The 22,807-nt window shown below is 55.5% G+C and overlaps 3 protein-coding genes across 3 annotated transcripts; 2 read left to right on the top strand and 1 right to left on the bottom strand.

The window, feature by feature from the left end:
• Nucleotides 1-1,824: 1,824 nt before the first annotated feature.
• Nucleotides 1,825-11,840, top strand: N657DRAFT_656588 (ubiquitin carboxyl-terminal hydrolase-like protein; the record flags this gene model as incomplete). Its single annotated transcript, XM_062794716.1, has 9 exons — nt 1,825-2,109; nt 2,173-3,027; nt 3,094-4,729; nt 4,808-5,303; nt 6,587-7,266; nt 7,323-9,726; nt 9,784-10,120; nt 10,226-10,904; nt 10,972-11,840. The coding sequence occupies 9 exons, from the start codon at nt 1,825-1,827 to the stop codon at nt 11,838-11,840; spliced, it is 8,241 nt and encodes a 2,746-aa protein (XP_062647098.1).
• A 4,332-nt stretch (nt 11,841-16,172) lies between these two features.
• On the top strand, nt 16,173-19,038 carry N657DRAFT_681434 (HD-domain/PDEase-like protein; the record flags this gene model as incomplete). Its single annotated transcript, XM_062796384.1, has 4 exons — nt 16,173-16,332; nt 16,393-17,208; nt 17,274-17,866; nt 17,929-19,038. The coding sequence occupies 4 exons, from the start codon at nt 16,173-16,175 to the stop codon at nt 19,036-19,038; spliced, it is 2,679 nt and encodes an 892-aa protein (XP_062647097.1).
• Nucleotides 19,039-20,081: 1,043 nt separating this feature from the next.
• N657DRAFT_646086 (uncharacterized protein) lies at nt 20,082-22,488 on the bottom strand. The gene is made up of 2 exons (XM_062793063.1): nt 21,650-22,488; nt 20,082-21,597 (listed from the first exon to the last, which is right to left on the bottom strand). Exons 1-2 carry the CDS (start codon nt 22,128-22,130, stop codon nt 20,435-20,437), a joined length of 1,644 nt encoding a protein of 547 aa, XP_062647096.1. The 5' UTR covers nt 22,131-22,488; the 3' UTR covers nt 20,082-20,434.
• Nucleotides 22,489-22,807: the final 319 nt, after the last annotated feature.

The raw sequence follows: 22,807 nt of genomic DNA, 5'->3' as shown, positions 1-22,807 counted from the left end.
GCATACATTCTTATGGGCTGCACTAACAACTGAGATGGAGCGGTACTTGCGGGCATGCTTGCATGAGCTTCGCATTCAAGTTGGATTTCAGCCTAGCTGGCGGTGACAGCTTGCAAGATGGCCATGCTGGCCATGGGCACACCCCTCGTCGTTCCCAACTTGTGCAAGCGTTGCTCGAAATCTCAAAGGATTGAACCAGCTCACCAACTCCAGCCCTGAGGTGCGTAAGGTATCATACACAGTAAGCCGCAATGGCCAGTACCGAACGGCGCATGTTTTGCTCCCCTCAATTGTGTTCTTATTGTACCTTGAGAGTCAGATAAAAATAAAATACATGAAACAGTATGATAAACATGCGGCCTCCCAGTGAGGCCCTTGGCATCTCTTTACCGGGGGCGTTGGCCTGATGAGACGACCGCCAGCGACCCAACTCCGTTCGATCCTTCCAGGCTACAGGTAGTAGCGATGCTGCACCTACATCCAACGTTTTAAGTCAAAGTACCTTACTATGCGGGGCGCATTCGCATTTGGTTTCCGTGCCCCTTCCTCAGTAGCTATTAGCACTCGAATTGCCTGCTGTTGCAGTCTGGGTGCTGCTCGGCCACGGCCAGCACCTCAGTCCAAACACTTTGCCTTCCCTCCTGACCTCGAATTGTTGCCAGAGAATGAACCGGTCCAAGTTCACGGGAGCTTATTGGACTGCGATAGATAGGTACCTAAGGCATACTTGTTGCTCAAGGTTTGAGTGATTGATATCATGGGTCCACAGCAGAGTCGGCTTCAGCTGCAGTGGCCATTGGATTGTGTCATTGACCCATTCGACACGAACTTTGCTGGTAATGCATTTATTTGTACCGTACACCATGACATAGACTGATGGCACATTTGGCATTTGTCTGCACGTTTAGTATTGTGGAAGTACGGTATTTAATGACAGGGTATAAGAACACACATTGCAGAGGCCGGGAGGCGGTTTTCCATCCGTCCCGGAAATCTGAAATCCTCCACTCAGTTAACGCCCTCAGCCCTCCTGCTGTTGCGCCACCCCCCCCCCCCCTTGTCAATATTTGCCGCGGTGCTCATTCATACTTGAAGAACACCAGCCATTAAAACCACATTGTAGCGACACTCCTATTGTTGATTCAGGTACGCGCCGGCCGGCTTGCCGCCTCACAAACGATCCCATCATTTCCCCAGGCGCCGTTTCTGCTGCGGGTCACCGCTTGGAACAGCCATCCAGGTTCTCAGTACGGAGGAGTACTAGCCCACTCTCTCGTCAGCCTGGGCTGCGCGCATATAAGAGCCAAGCTCTCGACTCGCCAGCTTGAACTTATGAAGGCAGTTTCTCCGCTGAACCTGCTTGACTGCCCTGTCTACGATACTAGGCACCGGAAGACCAAGCGTCTTTCCAGCAGCGCTATTGAACCTCGACCCTTGAGGCAACAAGTGCTACACACCTCGTTGTCACCCTGGCTCGTGCAGCTCGGGACCCATAAGACGGACACCCGGCCACCACTAGCTCTCCGTCCCACCGGTTGCGACTCAACCCTACCAGCTTTTTTGGAATCCAACTCGCCGGTACCCTTCCTAGCGCTACACCATTCCCCACACGGGTGCGACCAACTTACTGGCCGGCTGGTTCTACGGAGGACCTACGACTGCCCGTATCACCTCTCTCCCGTCAACTAGCCTCGGCAGCTCACCCCGACCTTCTTCCTGCCTCCCCGTGCCGTGGCGGATTTGTACGTGCTTCTCTGTTGCTTTTCAAATCTCGGGCCCTGAGCATCTTTCTTGGCTAAACCCAATCATCAGCGAAACGTCACCATGTCTCGCCCGGGACGTCGGCACTCCGCCATGGCCCCTCCGCCTCCCGATCCGCGGTCTGCGGTGAACCCTCCGGCTGTCGGCGAGGTCGAGATTGTCACAGATGGCCTGGAGAAACCCTCATTGGACGACCGGTCATACCGGGTCATCCTTCTCCCTAACCAGCTCGAGGCTCTGATAGTCCATGATCCCGACACGGACAAGGCGAGCGCTGCTATGGATGTCAATGTCGGAAGCTTCAGTGATGAGGATGACATGCCGGGGATGGCCCATGCCGTTGAACATGTGAGAACTTGCAAGCCCTTACCTAGAGTGCCGCAGATCCTAGAAGCTGATCCCTGAATACAGCTCCTCTTCATGGGCAACAAGAAGTACCCGGTAGAAAATGCCTATCATCAATATGTATCAGCCCATTCGGGGCTGACTAATGCCTACACGGCAGCAACCTCCACCAACTATCACTTTGAGGTCTCCGCCAAACCGAGCAATGAGGAGGAGCCGTCAGCCACCAACCCGTCGCCGTTGTTGGGGGCGCTGGATCGTTTTGCCCAGTTCTTCATCGAACCGTTGTTCCTCGAGGACACCCTGGACCGCGAGTTGCGCGCGGTCGATTCGGAAAACAAGAAGAACCTGCAGAGCGATCAATGGCGTTTGCATCAGCTCAAAAAGTCCTTGTCGAATCCGAAGCATCCTTTTTGTCATTTTTCCACTGGCAACTTGGAGACATTGAAGACGGTTCCCGAGGCCCAGGGCGTCAATGTCCGTGACAAATTCATCGAGTTTTACGAGAAACACTATTCGGCCAACCGTATGAAGCTCTGTGTCTTGGGTCGGGAACCCTTGGACGTGTTGCAGTCTTGGGTGGTTGAGCACTTCACGGCCGTCCCTAACAAGAATCTTGCGCCGAACCGGTGGGATCAGGAGGTGCCTCTCACCAAGGAACAGCTCGGGACTCAGATTCTTGCGAAACCCGTCATGGATACGCGGGAACTTACCCTCACCTTTCCGTTTATTGAGCAGGACCACCTTTACGACTCGCAACCGAGTCGATACATTGCCCATCTTATTGGCCATGAAGGACCCGGGAGCATCATGTCCTACATCAAGTCGAAAGGCTGGGCCAACGGCTTGTATGCCGGAGCATGGCCGGTCAGCCCTGGCACCCCGGATGTCTTCGAGTGCCAGATTACGTTAACAAAAGAGGTATGAAACCGACTCGCCCCTTTTCGGACGAGGCGAGAGGAGGGCGTTTTGCTGACTGTTCACCAGGGATTGGAGAACTACAAGGAAGTCGTGAAGGCTGTTTTCGAATACATTGCTCTTCTGCGGGAGACGGAACCCCAGGAGTGGATTTTTGAGGAGCAGAAGGGTTTGGCCGAAGTGAACTTCAGGTTCAGGGAGAAGACACAGTCGTACCGCTTCACAAGCAAGCTCAGCTCGTTCATGCACAAACCGCTTCCGCGAGAGTACCTGCTGAGCGGGTACAGCCTTCTACGCAAGTTCGATCCCAAACTTATCAAGGACGGCCTTGAGTGCTTGCGGCCCGATAACTTCCGTCTGACGATCGTCTCACGGGACTTCCCGGGAAAATGGGAGAAAAAGGAGAAGTGGTACGGAACCGAGTACACGTGCCAGCCCATTCCCGCCGATCTTATGGAAGACATCAAGAAGGCGGCGGCTAGTGGCCCCGAGAGCCGGACCGCCAAACTCCATCTTCCGCATAAAAACGAGTTTGTACCAACAAAGCTAGAGGTCGAAAAGAAAGACGTCAAGGAGCCAGCACTTGCGCCCCGAATTATCCGGAACGACCCGTTAGTCCGCACCTGGTTCAAGAAGGACGACACCTTCTGGGTTCCGAAAGCGACATTGATCATCAGCTGCCGGAGTCCAGTCGCCACTGCTTCGGCGGCCGGCCGCGTGAAATCACGTCTCTTTACGGACCTCATCAAGGATGCGCTAGAGGAGTACTCGTACGATGCCGAGTTGGCTGGCTTGGAGTATACCGTGACCCTCGATTCGCGGGGTATCTACCTTGAGGTGTCTGGCTACAACGACAAGCTCGCGGTCCTCTTGCAGCACTTGCTCATCACCACGCGGGACCTCGAGATCCGCGATGACCGATTCGACATCATCAAGGAACGTATCAGCAGAGGATTCCGTAACTGGGAGCTCTCAGCGCCTTGGACCCAGATCGGTGACTACATGTCCTGGCTGAACGTCGACCAAGGCTATATCGTCGAGGAGCTTGAGGCCGAGCTGCCCCACATCACGCCTGATGACCTCCGTGTATTCCAAAAGGAGCTACTGGCCCAGATGCACATGGAGGTTCTTGCCCACGGGAACATCTACAAGGAAGATGCTCTTCGGCTGACAGACATGATCGAATCGACTTTGAAGCCCCGGGTGCTTCCGCAGGCGCAATGGAAGATCCGCCGCGGACTGATCCTTCCACCTGGATCCAACTACATCTGGAAGAAGAAGCTCAAAGACCCGGCCAATGTCAACCACTGCATCCAGTACTTCCTCCATGTGGGCTACAGGGGGAACTACAATGTCCGCGCGAAGGCGCTGCTCCTGGACCAGATTGTGCACGAGCCATGCTTCAACCAGCTTCGCACCAAGGAACAGCTCGGCTACATCGTCTACTCGGGCACATGGACCGGCGTCACCCAGTACGGTTTCTATTTCGTCATCCAGAGCGAGAAGACTGCTCCATACCTGGAAACCCGGATTGAGGAGTTCTTGAGGATGGTGGCAAAGACGCTCGAGGACATGAGCGACGCCGAGTTCGAAAGCAATAAGCGCAGTGTCATGGACAAGCGGCTGGAGAAACTCAAATATATGGAACAAGAAAGCAACAGGCACTGGTCCAATATCCATTCCGAGTTCTATACCTTCGATATCGGTAAGTCACAAGCACACACGCTCCCCACCTCAGATGAAATTTGTTCTCCTGATACTCATTTGCCAACTCGTTGAATAGCCCCCCAGGACGCAGCGCACATCAAGCCGCTCACCAAGGCGGACATGATTGAGTTTTTCAACCACTACATCCATCCGAGTTCGCCGTCGAGGGCGAAGCTTGCGGTCTACCTCGAGGCACAGGCCAGGAGCGACGTTTCCACCAAGGAGATTTCGGAGCTGGTGAAGACGCTAGAGCTGGACTCCACCGCTTCTGCCAGAGCCGCTACCGATCTCCAGGCCCGGCTGAGCGCCGCCAGCCCTGATGTTGACAAGGAAGTAGCAGGTCTCCGAGACTACCTGCTCCACGAGCTGAAGGTGCCGGAGGCCAAGATCGACGTTGCCGCCGAGGCGTGGCAGAAGATCCATGCCGCCCACGGGCCAGGGACTGAGGTGGTAAAGAACGCCGAACCGCCTTCGGCCAACGGGACCGTCCCGGTCTTCATCGATGATGTCCGGTCCTTCAAGGCTAGTCTTCCGGCCAGCAACGGGGCCAGACCTCTAAGGGACCTCAGCGAGTTTGAGGACCTGGAGGCAAAGCTCTGAGGACGATGGCTTGACAAGTTTTTGCATGTGTCAAGGCGCCGCCAACGCAGAGAGAGGAATCTGACGGTCGACAAGGCAGAGTTCACGGCTTGGTCTATTGGAGGCTGGAAATGTTGAGGGAAACTGGGCAATGCTAGTCCACTGTCGTTGGCGATATAGCCATGAGCATCACTGTCAGTGAGAAGCACGAGTTAGAGAGCTGTTACAACAAAAGATCTTGTTTTCTGAACTTGTCCATGATTGAGGTACCGTCTCTGCCATCATGTTCAGGTTGGTACTGACTTTGACGCAGGGCAGGCAACCGCTGCGAGGGGCTGCATTACGCGGCGGCTGTAGCCTCCATGAGGGAGGGCAGGCAAACAGGTAGGCTGGAAGTGTCAACGGCCAAAGCGGGGCAATGGAATGTTCTCCAGACTCCATCATTGAGCAGCATGTATTGGGAGAATCGCCCACAGTGCGAACAGAATCGAGGAGGGGGAGGTGGAGCGGCCAGCAGTAGGCGGCACATCTGGGGCCAACTGCTTGAAACCGAATCTACAGTAGCTGAGGTATAGTATGTAGGCCCAGTTTTTAGGAATCTCTTATGTCTGCAGCTCTTCTCTCCAGGCTGTGTTCTTTAATTCCCGATCTACGGAGTACATATCACGCGAGCGCTCTTCCCCTACCGATATCATGATGCCTATCTTCATCCACAGGGCTCTTCAAGAAACGAAGCTGCAAGCCGTGGGGTCCCACCAGAAACCTGGAAGCCCACAGCGCCAACAAGGTCAAAAATACAGTGTTTAGAATGCATCATGGCACGGTGTCTTGCACTTCGCCGTTCCCGATTGGAAACGAAGTTTAAAACCTGAACGTGCAACAACAGTTGCGGTTTGCAGGTAGCATATTCACGTTGCACAAAGCTCGATTTCTAGAGCTGGGGTGTCACACTCATTCACGGGCATCGCAACGTCTCTAAAAAAGTAAAGTTCTCAAACCAAGAAGGGGAAATGCGCCAGGGTCTGCCGACTCCTCACCTCGCCGCCCGCCTCTGACCACGCACCCTGTTGTTCGTCCTGGGCCGCCGATGCCCGCTGCGTCTACAGATTTCAACTCCCCCCCCGGGTTGTGCCCTCCGCCGCTGCCTTCGCCATCTGCCCGCTCGCGCCTTACCTCAGGGACCAAGCAAAGCCGCCAGCCTTTCTCCCTACGACGCCTTCTTGTTTGACGACGACCTTCTTCGCTGCACTTCTGCAAACCACGCATAACAAACAAGCAACCGACTAGGTATTCCTCGAGCTGCTCACGGGCAGCTCACCTTCACCACGTCTTCCCAAAAGAAACGGAGGATTACTCGCCAGTCGACAAGGGAGCAGCACCTCAAACCTGAGGATCTGGTGCTGCCCTCCACCGAAGAAGACGCCGATCCCACCTTCTCCTTCTCGGCAGCCTCCGTCTCGGATCTGGGCACGCCCACCTGCCTTCGTGCCGAATCACTTCCTGCCTCAGGCGTCCCACCCCGCTTGCAGAGCCACGGCACTTCGTTCGCCGACTCCCCGTCCTCCGCGGCAAGCTCTCCGTGCGCTGCCTCGGCCGATCTGTCGACTGATTTCGACCAGAACCCCGATTCGGCTGAAGACGGCTCCGCCTTGCCGTTGCCAGAGTACGTCACAGCAGGAGACCGCTCCCCCATCCATCAATCCGTTCGACGAGCTCTAATGGGTGGCGCTGCTGATCTCCCTCAACGATCCTCTTCCCCTCTCAAGCGCCGGGCATCCAGCATGGAACCAGAGCAGAACGCCGTGGAAGCGACAGAGGACATGGATATGAACGCAGCTCCGGACGCTCAGAGGACAGAGGCTGCCGGAGAGCGCAGGGAAGAAGACCGCAGGAAGGAGGCCGAGGATTCCAGGGCGGCCCCGGCCGATATGAAGCCAGAGCTGCCTTTGCGAAATGGTAAATACACACTGGCCTGGACTATTTTGGCATCCTCATGTTGACTGTCGGGACAGACATACCCCCGTTCGACCAGCAGATCAAGACCATCGAGATGCTCGTCAGCGCCTTCGCCGAGTCCCCCCTCAAAGAAGGCGAAGAAGCGTATCTCGTATCCCGACAGTGGCTCGGGAGGGCTCAAGCTTTTGGTTCCGATGCAAAGCACTCCAGCAAGGCGGCGCCAGAAGGCGCACTCGGTCCCGTCGACAACTCAGATATCATCCAAGCCATATTCACAGATTCCAAGGGTGAACGCTGCGTCAAGTTAAAACCTGGTATGGGCACCGAGAATTTCGAGTTATTTCCCAAGGATGCGTGGGACCTCCTTCTATCGTGGTACGGCTTGGTTTCTGGGCAATCGCCCATTATACGGATCGCCCACAACACAGCTCCTGATTCTGTGAGCGTCCCGACCATCCAGTTCGAGCTCCACCCTCCGGTGTTTACGATCCACCGGCTGTGGTCTGCCAACAGCCCCATTCCGATAGAACAGAAAACCAAGCTGGAGAAGCCGGCACCTCCCGTTGTAATCCAGAGCACCTCGTTCGGCTATCATAACTTTCTGAAACAAATCAAGGAGCTTGTCGGCGTGGCACCGGACAAGAAGGTCCGTGTCTGGAGACTGCTCCAAACCATTCCCGCCACGGAGCCCAGCTCTGAGCCGTCCGGGATGAAGACCCCTCCTGATTCACCAGGACGCGGCCCGGAAATCCTTACTCACCCCCCATCTGTCCCTGGAGCTTGGCCAGAGATGCTTGTCGACGTGGAGACGTTTTTGAAGTTGGAGAAGGACGTCGAGCGTGGCTTGGTGGACGCTGAAGACACCACGACCAACTCCAACTACAACGGCAGAAAGAGTCTCGCGTTGGTTGGTCTTGCTGTTGACCAGACACTTGTTCTGGACGAGCAGATTGACCGCGATGCGTACGTTTCCACCTACAGGGGCAGCGCCATCAAGGACAAGACGTTAGCGACTCGAGGCAGTTCGACCAGCCTGGTTGCTCAAACTCGTGATAATACCAGTGGACGCAGCAGCCCGGCGCCGCAGGGTGCTCAGACGAGAGGTCGGGCGCAGCAAAAGCCAGGGCGTCCTATGGGCTGCGTCGGTCTGCAGAACCTGGGCAACACTTGCTACATGAACTCGGCTCTGCAGTGTGTGAGAAGCGTCGAGGAGCTCACAAAGTACTTCCTCACGCACGAAGCTCACAAGGAGATCAACCCGGATAACCCGCTGTCCCATAACGGTGATGTTGCTGCGGCCTATGGGCGCCTGCTGGAAGAGATTTACAAAGATCCCGCGCCGGGATCGATCGCCCCGCGGCACTTCAAAAGCATCATCGGGCGGTATGCCCCTGCATTTTCTGGGTACGGGCAGCAGGATTCACAAGAGTTCCTCGGCTTCCTGCTTGACGGACTACAAGAGGACTTGAACCGCATCAAGAAGAAGCCATACATTGAGAAGCCGGACTCGACAGACGACATGATCAACAACCCGGCAGCAGTCCGCGAGATGGCTGCCAAAGTTTGGGACATCACCAAAAAGAGGGACGACTCGGTTATTGCTGATCTCTTCACCGGCATGTACAAGTCCACCCTCGTGTGTCCCGTCTGCGACAAAGTCAGCATCACGTTTGACCCCTTCAACAACCTTACTCTCCCGCTCCCGGTGGCCAACGTCTGGTCCCGCACCGTCAGGTTCTTCCCTCTTAACGATGCGCCGGTGGAAATGGTGGTCGACATCGATAAAAACAGCAGCATTAGGGTGATGAAACAGTACATCTCCGTCCGGGTTGGAGTTCCGGTCGAGCGTCTGTTTGCCGGCGAGGAATTTCATGGCAAATTCTTTAAGCTGTACGACGACGGGTCTGCAGTTTCCGAGGAAATCCAGTCCAACGACGTCGCTGTCGTGCACGAGCTCGAAGCCGCCCCGACCAATACCTCTGGATTCAAGAAGCAGGGCAAGAAGGAACGGCGGAGGTCACCGTCATACGACGAAGATGATACATCCCCGGTGGAGGATCCCAGGACGGAGCACATGCTCGTCCCGGTCCTCCATCGACTGGACCCCCAGGAACCGTCGTATCGGAAGCGATATGGGCGGAAGGGAAGCGATGGCACGCCACCACCACACTTTATCATCCTGACGCCGGAGGAGGCTCGTGACATGGAAGCTATTCGCCGCAAGATTTTGGAGAAGGTGGCCACCTTCACAACGTGGTCCCAGCTTGCGGAGGCTGAGGATGCTGACGTTGCCGAGGCGACGGACCCGGAGATGGTTAACATGGCGGCATCAGACGTGGACTCGTCAGGTAGCTCTAAGATTGTTGCCAAGTCGGTTGAGGGCGAGGACGACATGATCGATGTCACGATGCATGATGCAGCTGATGCACAAAAGGGATCGGCTGCCGCGCCGTCTGAAGGGTGAGCTTGCACATTGATCATATTACCGATTATAGCGTGACTAACCATCATATCAAGATCGTCTCACGTGCTGAGGCGGTTCAACCACCGACGGCCCAAGTGGGTCAATCCTCTCGAGTTCCTCGACCCAGAGCTGCAGAACCTCTTCGACTTGGCCTACTTCCACGAGTCAGGTACAGCCGTACCCACTGGCTGGAGTTCGACCACCGATGAGGCGCCTCTGCCTCGGTTGAGCTCCAGGCAGCCTAAGGTGGCCGTCTCGGACACCGAGATGCGAAGCCCTGAAGCGGCGGATGCAACCGATGAGAGTGGCAGCGAAGATTCTGGGATTGCTCCCACGGTCACGCGCATGAATGATGAGTCCAGCGACGGGGACGATTTTCTCAAAGCCAAGGTTTGTGACGACTGCTAGCTACCAAACCTGGATTGCAGTTTTGACTGACCGTGACTCCAGAGCTTCCAAGCTCGGACAAACAGCAAAGCTCGGGATAGGAAAAAGGGGAAGGCGGCCAGGACTTACGGGAAACAGGGCAAGAGACGCCACGAAAAGCAACGTCTCGGGCGCTTGCCGAAGCCGGTGTCTGAGACGACGCTGGAAACAGAGGATTTCCTTCCTGGAGGTCCTTTGATTCGCCTTGGCGAAGGCATCATGGTTGAGTGGAGCGAGGCAGCGTTCGATTATGTCTTTGGCGGCACATCACAGAATGATATGCGGGGCACCAGGACGTACGTCAACCTTCCGACACTGGAAGATCCCGCCTTGGAAGCCAAGCAGAAGGCGCGGCAACTGCGTAAGAAGCACGGCATTGCCCTGGACGACTGCCTGGACGAGTTCGAGAAGGAGGAGATCCTTTCGGAACAGGATACCTGGTACTGCCCTCGCTGTAAAGAGCATCGCCGTGCCAGCAAGAAGTTTGACCTCTGGAAGACGCCCGACATTCTCGTGGTCCACCTCAAGCGCTTCAGCTCTAGTGGTTGGCGCCGTGACAAGCTTGATATCCTTGTGGACTTTCCCGTCGAGGGGCTGGATCTGACAAAGCGCGTCATCGACAAGGAGACCGGCAAGCAGGAGATCTACGACCTGATCGCTGTGGACGACCACTGGGGCGGTTTGGGCGGCGGCCACTACACGGCCTTTGCCAAGAATTTTGTCGACGGCGAGTGGTACGAGTACAATGGTGAGTTGCTTTACATTTCGGTTCGTGTCCATGACTCGTAGGTACCCATGCTAACGTACGCTGCCAGACGCCACGGTTACGAAGCTTAAGGACACTTCGAGGGTGGTAACATCTGCCGCCTATCTGCTGTTCTACCGCCGCCGCTCAGATGTCCCCTTGGGCGGACCGAGATTTCAAGAGATCTTCGACCGCTTCAACAACCAGGCCAACCCCGACGGCAATGTTTCGGATTCGGGGGAAGGCCAGCGTCTCGGCCTAGGCTCCTCCCGACGTGGATCGCCGAGCGCTTTGACCGGAGCAGGTCCAACTCTCCCTCGCGAAGGTCGTGGCTGGGGTAGGCGCGGCGACGACAACGACACAGACATGAGCGCGTGGAGTAACCAGGACGCAATCCACAACAGCATCGAGGGCGACGGCGAGGACGAGGGCATCGGCCTCTCGGAATACGACACGGCCGGCCTTGCTGGCATGACTTCGGTCATTGGACCCAGCAACTGGAGCTTTGACAACCTCGTCGCCAAGCCCGGTTCTGAGGCCGGCGACGACGTTGACATTGCCAGCGACGTCGCGCAGAATGATGGTTCGTCGGTCAACGGCGATGTCTTTGAGGACGTCGCAATCGTTGGTGGTGGCAGCGGCGACATGGAGATGCTCCTGCAACAGGAGGAGCCTGGCGCGCGCTATGCCGAGGGCTCCGAGCCGGCGATCGAGTTCAGTGATGACTTCCAAGCCATCGTGCCGGCGTCCTCGTCCTACATCAGCCGGATGGCCGCCGAGACGTGGGTCAGGCAGCAGACGATCCATACTGTCCCGCCCGTGGGCGAGCTTGGCGCCGACGATGACGCGGCCAGCGATAAGGTCGCTGAAATTCATGTCGTGGAGCCCGAAGAGGATCGACAAGAGGAGGCGCCGGCGCCGGCGGACCCGCGTGCGTAGGTCGGTGGGCTCCTCGTGCGTGCTCTGGAGCGGGCGGCGGAAGGCCGTGGTATGATGACGGCTTGATTAGGTGGGTAGGCGTTAATTAGGGTAAGGGGACCATGTTAGAGTTCTACTGTCTCAAAAAAAACATCGCGCGTTTGTTTTACTCTCTTTTCGTCTTATCCTCTTCGACTATGCATATTTTCCCCGCTCAGCGAGCGGACATAGACAGAGGCGGACAGACATACAGAGGAAAGGGGTTGTTTGGCCTGTCCTTGGGAAGGAGGGAACACTCAAATAAGCGGAGGTCGGACGGAGAGGAGGGAGTGGTTGGAGGGTTGATGGTCTTGGCGGGGATGGTACGTGGTGGGAACGGATGACTTGGTGTAGAAAGAGTGGGATATGGGGTGGGAAGAGGGGTTTATGGAACGTGAGGAGCATGAAGTTTGCAAATGCAGATTATTGTACACTGCGAGATTGAACTGTTCCTATATCCGTCCGGGGTCAGGTTTTCTTAGTGTGAGGTATGACCTGATGTGTCGTGATCAAGTTCTCTAAAATTCTCCGTGTAGGGACACCGGAAACAGTGCCTCTGGTAATGTTGAAACTACCTATGTCTCGCCATGCCTCCCACAGAGCATCTTCATCCTGTACATATATTAAATGTTATTAAACAACAAAAATATCTGAGGCTAGTATGTAGCTCAGCCGAGGTTGGTCGATTTACAAACAGAACACACGACCTTGGAGAAGGCATGAATAAACTCGCTACGCTAGAAATGCCGTTCTAGCATGAGAATTCCCCGGGCGTTATCTAACAGGAGGTATAGGTGTTTCAGGTTTGAGGATCTACTACACATGCCTATCTTGAATCGATAGATAAGTATATTGGTTAGGTAGCTGCGCTATAAAGCTGCAATGGGGGTGTAAGTGGGTTTAGTTCGTATGCAGCTGTAACGGGATTAACAGGCCTGAAACAGTGTAGATATTTATAGTCTGTCCCATGTGCATATGTGTGTCGATGTGTGTGTGTCGATGTGTGTGTGTCGATGTGTGTGTGGGGGGTGTGTGTGTGTGGTGTGGGGGTGGGGGTGGGTGTGTATGTGCATTGGAAACACCACGACGGTTGAAGAGGCGATAAGTCAAGGAGGAACCAGACAGTCTACCTGACCCATGTTGACAGTTAAGTGAAATAACGCAGTTCCTGTCACTGCCTTCTGGGGACAGGTTTGAGTGGGTTGCGTAGCTACGCAGTGATTCATCAGAGTGGTTTAGACCCGAGCTATGGTATTGTACTTTGTATATGCAGCAGCACGAGATACTGCATACGCACCACACACAATTTGTTTGTCTGAGGGTACTGCTGCTGTGAGCGTGTTTGACGACTGAGGATGGAAGCCGTGTCTGAGGGTGTAGTGAGCTTGGTCTACCAGCTGTGGGCAGAATAGAATGCAGTGTGTGGCATGAACGGCGCCCCAGGTTGGCGAACAGACTCGAGACTTCCCAGCTTAGCTCAATGGATCGCCGGGTCGGGCCGTGGGCTCAACGGAACTGGAGCCCAGGTGAGCCCAGGCAAAACCGGCGCGGCAGCCCCCGAAAAGGCCGCGGGGACCTTCCAGTACGGGGTGGCGAGGAGACGGGATGCCCGATCTGCCGATTGATCGCCGGAGTTGGGAGTCGGGAACCCAAGGCCCATCCATGATGAGCTGTGCCCCCGACATCAGGTCTGTCCGCGGACCATCAAGATAGTCATGGGCAGGTTGGATGGTGCGAATTGAACCCTGTTCAGCCGCCTCTTGACTGAGTGAGCTGAAGAGTAAGCTGCTTCGATAAGACTGGTGACTGAGTTGGCGTGAGCAGGAGGTTGAGGAGTGGCACGGCTAAAATCATCAAAAGGCGCGGTCCTTGGCCGTCACAAATGTGATATGGGAAGCCTCTGATGGCTAACAAAATATTCGGTATATTCCAGTCGTCAAATACCTGCTTGATACTGGATACTACCAGTGCGCAAAACAAAAAAAAGAAAAAAAAGGAAAAAGAAAAAAAGAACCCAACCATGATGGCTAGACAGCAGACTCTGGATAGCCATGTCGGATGACTATTCAATGACCAGACTCAACCCCGCGACTACAACGGCTTGCACCGACTCGCGCAATTGCTCGCCTGATTTGCCTGCTTCGAGAACGGCCAAGCAGCGCTTGTGGGGTAGGCCAAGCCTCGAGGTTTCGTAGTCGCTCATTTTCAGGTTGACGGTTCTCGAAACTTTGTCGTTGGCCGTCTTCCCTCATCAGTGCCACTACAGTACAGGACAGGTACAGTAGGTTGTGATTTGCGATGCCCTGCAGAGAGTGCCCTAGGCCCCTGAAACTCGTTAAAAAGAAGATACCTACGGATAACCGGGCAGGCACTCGATTGTCCTGTCTCTGGATCTGCAGTGTTCCATGCGCACGGGCACCACTTGTAAGTGTTTCCATCCGAAAATCGGGTAGGACGAAGCGATGATCATCGTGATCTCCGGCACTTTCTAGGTTTGATCGTTTGGTGCTCATGCTGACTCTAGAAACAAGACGAGCAGCGAACTGCCTCCAGGTAACTTGGTCCCTGGTATCGGAGGTAGTACAAAGTACATGCTCTACTTTACCCAAGGCATAACTATCTTATGGGAGCGCTGGGCTGGCTATCCGGGCTCCATCCCTCCTCCACTATGCGATAGGAAGCCAATCAATGCCGAAAGCGAGTCGACACCCGACCCGTCCCATGTCTTTGTGCTGGATCCTTTCATTGTCTGCATTTCGGTCTCGCGGATGTGGAGGCTTCTCGGTGTTGCATAGGGAGAAAGGGTCCGAGCAACAACCTTGGAAAGTGGTTGCCAATTTTTGTGTGGTGCAGCGTCCTAGCGGGGGGTTTAGTTATTGACTTCATGAACAGCTGGCACTGTGCGGCCTGCATTTCCCTCCAGCTGAGGCAGTGGGCACGGGCGAGCTTGAGTGCTTTTGGTCTGCAGTAGCGTGCTCGGCGTGTTCGACGGGTTTTCGAGAAGACAGCCAGAAGGTCAGGGGACGGGCCATGGACCAGTGAGAGATCACCCCAGCTCTGCCTGAGATTGCACCTTTCCCGTTCACGCAGGTGTCCCCACACTGAGCAGGCGCTCTGACTGGTTCCCGCCACCTGAAGAGGGGCGCGCACCCACACCTTCCGCGCCTGCCCCGAAGAAAATGCCCCTTCCAATGCTCCCTTCCATCTCCACTTGGCCACTGTTCCATCCACCCATTTCGTCCGACCCGTCTGCCGTTCCAATTGTTGCGCTGCCAGTGTGTTCAAGTTGTGTGCCGCGCCGGCCACCGTTGTGAGGTCCTTGCTTTTCACCCTTCATAAAAAAGAAGACTAATCGTGGGGACAGGCCTCTCATCTCCGTCCCAATTGCCCATTCAATTTCCCAAATACCGAAGAACGCCCAGTGCCGTGGGCTGCGTCGGCGAGACGGTGCATCTAGAGATACCTTACACCAACCTGAGGTGTCTTGGTCTTTCTTTCGAGAGGGTCACAAGCTCAGGTCGCTGTCTTCCGTCATTGAGCCTCCCTTGGCAGGCAGCGCGAGCCTTGTCTAGGCGCATTTCACAAGAAACACCATCCATATCATTCTGATAAACTAGTTACATGCCAATATCTTATCAGTCCGTCTCCCCAGGTATTTCCTCCCTCCCCCTCCCATACACAGTACGCTCCACCACTCTCGCGCTTGTCTCCACCTCCCTGCCTCTCCCTGGGAAAATACCTTACTGCGGTACACAGCGAGCGACTCGTTCCACACGGCCCAGCTTGCCCTCAAGGCTCAGAGCCTCTCCTTCTTTCCCAAACATCCTAGCCGCTCCCTCGTCGCCAGCACTATTCCACAACGCGGCCCGCCACCCCAACAACCGCGCACAATCTCTAACCCAAGATATAGACTCCCAATTCCATTCGAGATACCGCCGACTTTGAAGACGACTGCCTTGTGCCCTCGACACACACGGTACTTCGTCCAGCGCACTCGGGGCATCGCTGCTGAGCCAGACAATCCGCGCTTTTGGTGCCCGAGGAGCCACGCTGTACTTTCCTAGCGTCCCCGGCCCGGCCCCGATTTATATTGAATCGCTGTCGCGTTCACCCCCGAGAAGCAACCGACTCGCTCGCCTCACCGAACGCGATTGGAGTCGACCCGCCGTCTGCTGTTCGGCTTGGGCCCGTCTTGACACTGGATACGTTCGCAAGATTGGCTGTCGTATCCGGGCCCTTTCTGGCTGCTCAGGCATCCAAACCCCGTGGCGGAAGCGTACCTGGTCGCAAGACTGGTCGCTTGTTAGGGCCACCATGGAGAAAGTCGCTTGCAATGTCATATACGTGGACCGGCTGGTATCTCAGGATCGGGACGTGAAAGCCGGCCAGCAAAATAGCGATAGGGATATTGTGCCGTGGGAGTCCCCGCGTATTGCTGAGAATGTTGGCCAGCTCCTCGACGTTTTTGACTCCGGTATATTTGCTTCCTGCTGCTACAGGCCCAGGGTGTTATGGCTGACTTGTTTGATTACAGTCCATTTGTGTAGCACAGGCGGCGCGTGCCTGAGTCAATGGCTGAGCCTGCACGAATCGTCAGCCATGGACCTCAAACCGACGGTCTTCATCCTCGACACCCCATACCAAGACCTCAACACCGAACAACATCGCTTGAGGGCTCCCTCGCCACTATCCCTGGTTGATGACGACGGCGATAACCGAGAAGAAGACCTGTACGGACTGGCCCTGTTGCGGAGGATCATTTCCGAGTCCTATGTCCGGAACGCATCTAAGCTCGTTGTCACGATTCCAATCATCGCCCATCCATATCCTGATCAGCTCGGCGAGAATGGCGCCAGCGAGGATCGTGTCGACTCGGACGAGGATCGCAGGGCGGCCAACAAGCGGATGCTGAGGAAATGTCTGGACCTGGGCGCCACAGATGTCATGGCGAGCCCGATAAACACCAAGTGTGTCACTAACCTCGAGGTGCACGCCTACCGCGCCCATCTAGACGCCGCTCGGGACCAGAAGGCCTTGATAGAGCTCCGCCGAGGGCGGAAACGCTCATGGGTCGGCATCTGCGAGGAGAAGCCGTTTGCGTACTTGCGGGAAGCCATGGTGTCCAAGCTGATGGGCTGGATTTGCCGCATAGGAAATGAGACGGAGGACGTGCTTGGTAGCATCAAGCTGTCCATTTCAGTTGAGAAGCAGGCTGAGGTCACATCGGCCGTTGGCCAGTGGCATTTTTGCGCCCATAGCTTTACGGATGACGAGCTTGTCGTTGCGGCCTTGGCCATGTTCAAACACGCATTGTCCATGACTGAGTTGGAGCCGTGGCGAATACCAACAGGTACGTCTGCGCCGTTATGACGATGACTTCCTGCAACACCCACACTGACCCGCCTCACTGATCAGATCAGCTACACCGCTTTCTTCTCGCCTGCCGGGCGGCCTACAACACATTCGTCCCATATCACAACTTCCGCCACGTGGTCGATGTCCTGCAGGCAACCTTCCACTTCCTTGTCCGCATTGGCTCCTTGCCCCCATACCGCTCTGCCAATGGTCTGCTGTCAGGGAATCCGAAGTCGCCAATGGCGAAGCTTCTGCAGCCGTTTGAGGCCTTGACGCTCCTCATCACGGCTATTGGTCACGATGTCGGCCATCCCGGAGTCAACAACGGCTTTTTGGTGACACTGAATGCGCCACTTGCCCAGCTGTACAACGATCGCTCCGTTCTTGAATCCTTCCACTGTGCCGCCTATTCGCAGATCCTGCGGCGATATTGGCCGTCTGTTTTCTGCGACAGCAAGATGCGCAGCCTCATGATCAGCTCTATCCTTGCCACGGATATGGGCCTCCACTTCGACTACATGAGGAAGCTGGGCCAGCTTCAGGACAGACTTCGCGCAAATGACCGCACCGAAGAGTGGGACGAGTGTATCAAGAACGAGCAAAAAGCGCTCACATGTGCTCTTCTCATCAAGTGTGCAGATATCAGCAATGTGGTAAGTACTGTCGCGTTGGCGCACTTGTACTTGAGGACGACTCTGACTCATGTAACTGATAGACACGCCGCCATGACACGGCACGTCAATGGATGCACATCCTGGCTGATGAGTTCTCCCGGCAAGCCACCATGGAGAATGAGCTGGCTATCAAAACATCACTCATGTCGGAGCCGAAAAAGGATATTGTCTCACTCTCCACCGCGCAGCTGAAGTTCATGACCTTATTCGCCCTGCCGCTATTCCAGGGCGTTGCGGATATTCTCCCGGCAATGCAATACTGCGTCGATGAGCTCCTCTTGAACAAAATCCAATTTGAGAAGTGTTTACGGGAAGAACAGGAGCGACAGTCAGCTACCGAACCGGTCCCAGGATTCGACGACAATGCGGTCTCGCCCAAATCGATCGACTTCACGACCTCGCCGGACCCGGCGACGGAAGCACACCCCGCAGTGGGATCTGTGCCCAAGGTCGTTGAACCCCAAGCCATCGAAGCCGCGGTTGTCCAGCAGACCGACACGTTCCACAGGCCGCATCCAAGCCCCAAACGACCTATCGGTGGACGGATGGTCAACGGCATCGTAACCAGTTTTCCGCCTGAGCCCGACTTCAGCCCTAGTGAGCAGTTCCAGCCGGATAGGAGTCATCACCATGGCCACAGCAGACAAAAATACAGTGAGACGACGGAGGGCAGCTCGGCACCAGCCAGCGGCGATTGGGGTTCACACTCCACAAGCGCTACGACAGGCAGGATGCCGTTATCGCCCAGCACGCAAGGGACCAGCATCGTGAGCCGTGACTCTTTTGACCGGCCGCACAGCTACAGCACCAATGTACCCGTGCCGAGCGTGGTGTCGCCGGACGAATCTACGACCACAGTTCCGGACTATACCACTTCTACCACTAGCAAGAGCCATGCCGAACCAAGAGTTGACAGCTACCCACCGCCCCTAGCGCTAGACGAGGAGCATGACACAACGCGAAACGGCCACCACCAGTGTGCAACTTGCGCGGCGGCGAAGAAGAACGGCGCTACATTAGAGCCTGTGGATCCCAACGGTCGGCAACTTAAGAAGAAACCGAGTCGGTTCAGGATTAACGGGCTGCAGAGCTTGTTCAGGAAGCACAAGAGCTCGAGCCCGCCGATGCAGGCTGCCGATACCGCTGGATAGAGTTCGGTGGAACCTGTTCGCCATGATCTTTTGTCGTCTCACCTTCCTCCGGTCCAGAAGGAGAACGATGGGGAATGACGAACGTTCCGAACCAGGCTAGCTTGCTTGGCCGAGCCGCTGTGCAAACAGTAGACGCTTTTGAGGTGAACGAGAGGCATCCACGCGTGGCGTTGAAGACCACGCGTCCGAGCCGAGTCCTATTACAGATGATGATTTGGCTTAACCTTGAACCGTGAGAGGAGATCCCGCTCACTTAAATATCTATGAAGGACTCCGGCGCTTTCGTTTGCGAGTGGCCGAGACACAAGCGTTCTGCAATCTATGGCATGGGATAGTCAAGCGCCAGCTCTGAAGCGTGTACCGACGACCGAGTTTGAACCTCGTTATGTCGTGTATGATACGGGATTGGAAAGCCATTTCTTTGTTTTCTTCCCTACGTATATACCCGTCTTGCCGGCCACATCATATGGGAGTGGAGTTTGAGGAGGCTGACGGCGGGAGCATGATACCGGAAATATAAAATTGGAGCTGAGTTCGCGGTGTAGTTGTCTAGGGCTGGGCGGAAAAGAAGGCAGGTTGGATGGGTGGGTGGTGAATTGGATGGCGGCGTGTGGATAGGTTGGTTTGTGTCCTCTTGTCCTGCCTGGTTCAGGAGCAGGCCGGCGTTCTTCGAGATCATTGGTTCTGGAGTATTGTTTTTCCTCTACATGAGTTGATTCCGCCTCCCAGGGATGGTTGGGAAGAGAAAAGAATGGAAGGGGGATGGAGTATGTGTGACGGAGATTGAGGGAGGGAGAGGAAGCACTTATGTTGTACTATACTTGCACGGCCTCCGCTGCTGGCTGACGTTTGGTCATGCGATGCTTGTTGATCTCTGGTTGAGGACGGAAGCGGACGACATCGGGCCTTGTATATGGTTGTGAATGTGACGAGCGGTGTAAAGTACAACGTTACGAATGTGCGATCCCATTCAAGGCGAACCTTATTGGTGAAACGAGGCCATGTCTGTTCAGTCCCTATAAACCAAGCTGTGCGAAGCCACATTATTCACTCCGTATCTTTTCCTGGCTTCGTGCAATGGTGAGAGCTCTCGGCGGTACTCGGTACAGCATTACGATCAAACTGGGCGCACAGGTGTTGCAAGGGGCAGACAGAGAGACCTTTGAGATGGCACCAATTACATGGGCACCAGGGACAGCAAGTACTTGGCAAGTTGACATACTATTCAATTAACAAAGAAAAAAGTGTGTACATATAGGAAGGCAACAATCCATGTACGTCATGATCTCTGGTCATCACGTTTCTGAGCTTCTAAGACTGAATGCGCGACAATGCAGTATTCGCTCAATACGCATCATGCCTAGTGCAAAGATGCTACAGCCACCGTCCGTCTCCTTTACTTGGCGAACCACTCGCCGCTCAACCACCTGTTCAGGAAGTCGAGCGAGTTCTCGGGCTGGTCCATGGGCACCATGTGACCAGCCTGGTACACGCGCATAAAGGTGAAGTTGCCAGAGGCCTTGACTTTGCCGTACTCCTTGTCGGCACCGGGGAGTTTCAAATCCTTGATCTTAGCATCGTTGAAGCCCTTCTTGCCGGGCCACTCAAGCGCATTGGTCCAGGCCTGGTTGCCAAGCCAGTTGCAAATGTAATCGGCATCACCGGCATAGATGAGGACGGGAATCTCCTTGAGGATGTTGGGAACAAGGCGGTGGAATGGCTGCATCCAGTCGCCCTGGAACAGAAAGTTGCGGTTGATGTCAAAGTTGCAGCTCTCGTAGCTCGAGACCTCAACGCCGAGAGCATCCATGACGGACTGCTGGTTCAGGTAATCGCTGATCCAACCGAGGCCGCTGTAGCAAAGGTTGCTGCTATCTTCACATTTGCCGCGGATGTCGTAGACGTTTTGGCCGGTACGCTGATAGGGGCCAATCATGGCGTTGTTACAGTAGATGGACGCGGGGACGCAGCTCCACACGCTGCCGCTATCGTAGCAGTTCTTGATGAGGGATTGGCACCGCGGCAGAGCGTTGTCCATGCTCCGGCACTCGGACTCGCTTAGGACAGCAGGATAACCGCCCTCACCGCAGGCCATGGGGCGGTAATACTCGTACTGAGTGAGACCATCGGTCAGGCCGTTGCCGATCAAGACGGACTTGAGATTAATGTTGCGGTTCTTATGCGCCAAGATCTCAGAGGCGAAGACGGGGATGTAGTGGCCAGCATAAGACTCGCCAGCGATGTGGAAGTCTTGCTTGGCGTACTCGGGGAATTGGTGGAAGAACAGGGTCAAAAGAGCGTAGACGTCCTTGCCAGCAGCGATGGTGTTGCTCACGGAGGAGCCGGAATACGAGTATCCGACATTGACGGGCTGATCCAGGAAGATGACGCTGGCATTATTGTTCCAGCTGAACTCATTGTTCACAACCTTGAGCTTCTTGTCAATCGACGAGGGACCGAGCTCGAGGAAGAGACCGGTCAGGGACGAGCAGCCGGGGCCGCCGTTGAGCCACAGGACGACCGGGTCGTTCTTGGGATCATTGCGCGATTCGAAGAACCCTGAAAAATTAGCAAGGGTGGGTTTATCAACAAACAGGCAAACGGAACCCACAGTAAAAGAGATGCTTGTCGTTGGCCTCGTCGTCAAGATAGCCGCTGTATTGCTTGACCGAATCGACACCGAGCTTGGAGGGGTCGACCGACTTGACGCGAAGGTTAAAGTTCTCAAGACGACCACCGACCTGGCGGTGGCTCTCGCCGTCGGCATCCTGTACCCACAGCTTCTGAACGTCGGCGCCCTTGACAATATGGTCCCAGTCGTGGCGCCGGCGATGCGGCTTAGGCTTGCTGAACCACTCAGACTTGAAGGCGCTCTCCGGGACGAGCAGCTTAATCTCGTCCCAAAGGGCCTTGGCCTCGGCCGTCATGCCCTGGAAAGCCTCCTCTATGCTCTCAAGGGGGCGAGCAGCGGCGTCGGCAAAAGCATCCGAGATGGGCCTCATGGAGCCACCCGAGAGCACCTGCTGGGCCTGCTGCCCAAATGACGCTGCCGAAGCAGCGCCGAGCAACACTGTGGAGGCAGCGATCCTCATTGCGGCGAATGTGAGGAGATAACGGTTCCCCCTTGTGGAATCTTCAGTGATCCTGACAAGGTAGACGGCGATGCGAGTTTGATGTGTTGAGGAGAGGAGGAAAGGAGAACAGAAGATGGGAACGGGAAGAGGAATGTGGAGAGGGAGCTTGGGGGTTGGTATCGGCTATGAAACAGCGGCGAAAACGAGCACCTGCCGGACTCGGGGAAGCGTCACCCAGGCGCAACAGGCAGGCGCTGATTGCGCCACGCCCGGTTGCTGGGGACTGGGTACCTTGCAGGACAGGTCACAAGGGGATTGTGCAAGCGGACCCAATGGACAGAAAACAGACTGTTGTGCGTATCTCGTTCGCCATTCTTTTGTAGCGGAATGCGCTCTTAGCCAATAAGCACGAAGGCCCCTTCACCTTGGCTCCATTATGAATGCGATACCTGTGTGGCTTGCCCGCTGCGTCATCGCTCCAACTAGGATGACTGGCCGAGCGGACCAATGTATCCGAGAGCTTCACAATGAGTTATTATGATTTGGAGAGAATCTGAGCAACTTGTGTTCCACTAGAGCTGAATTCACTCGGGCCCTTTCACCTGAGACTTCCTCATGACCAAAGAAATGGAGACGAGATCAAAGCCCGGGAACCGCAGCGATCGTCGCTCATCAGGTTCTCCTAAGGTACTTAG

The sequence above is a fragment of the Parathielavia appendiculata genome (assembly GCF_033297405.1).
Source record: "Parathielavia appendiculata strain CBS 731.68 unplaced genomic scaffold N657scaffold_7, whole genome shotgun sequence".
Lineage (NCBI taxonomy): Eukaryota > Fungi > Ascomycota > Sordariomycetes > Sordariales > Chaetomiaceae > Parathielavia > Parathielavia appendiculata.
The sequence above is the reverse complement of the archived record's forward strand: the minus strand, read 5'-3'. Positions and strand labels throughout refer to the sequence as shown.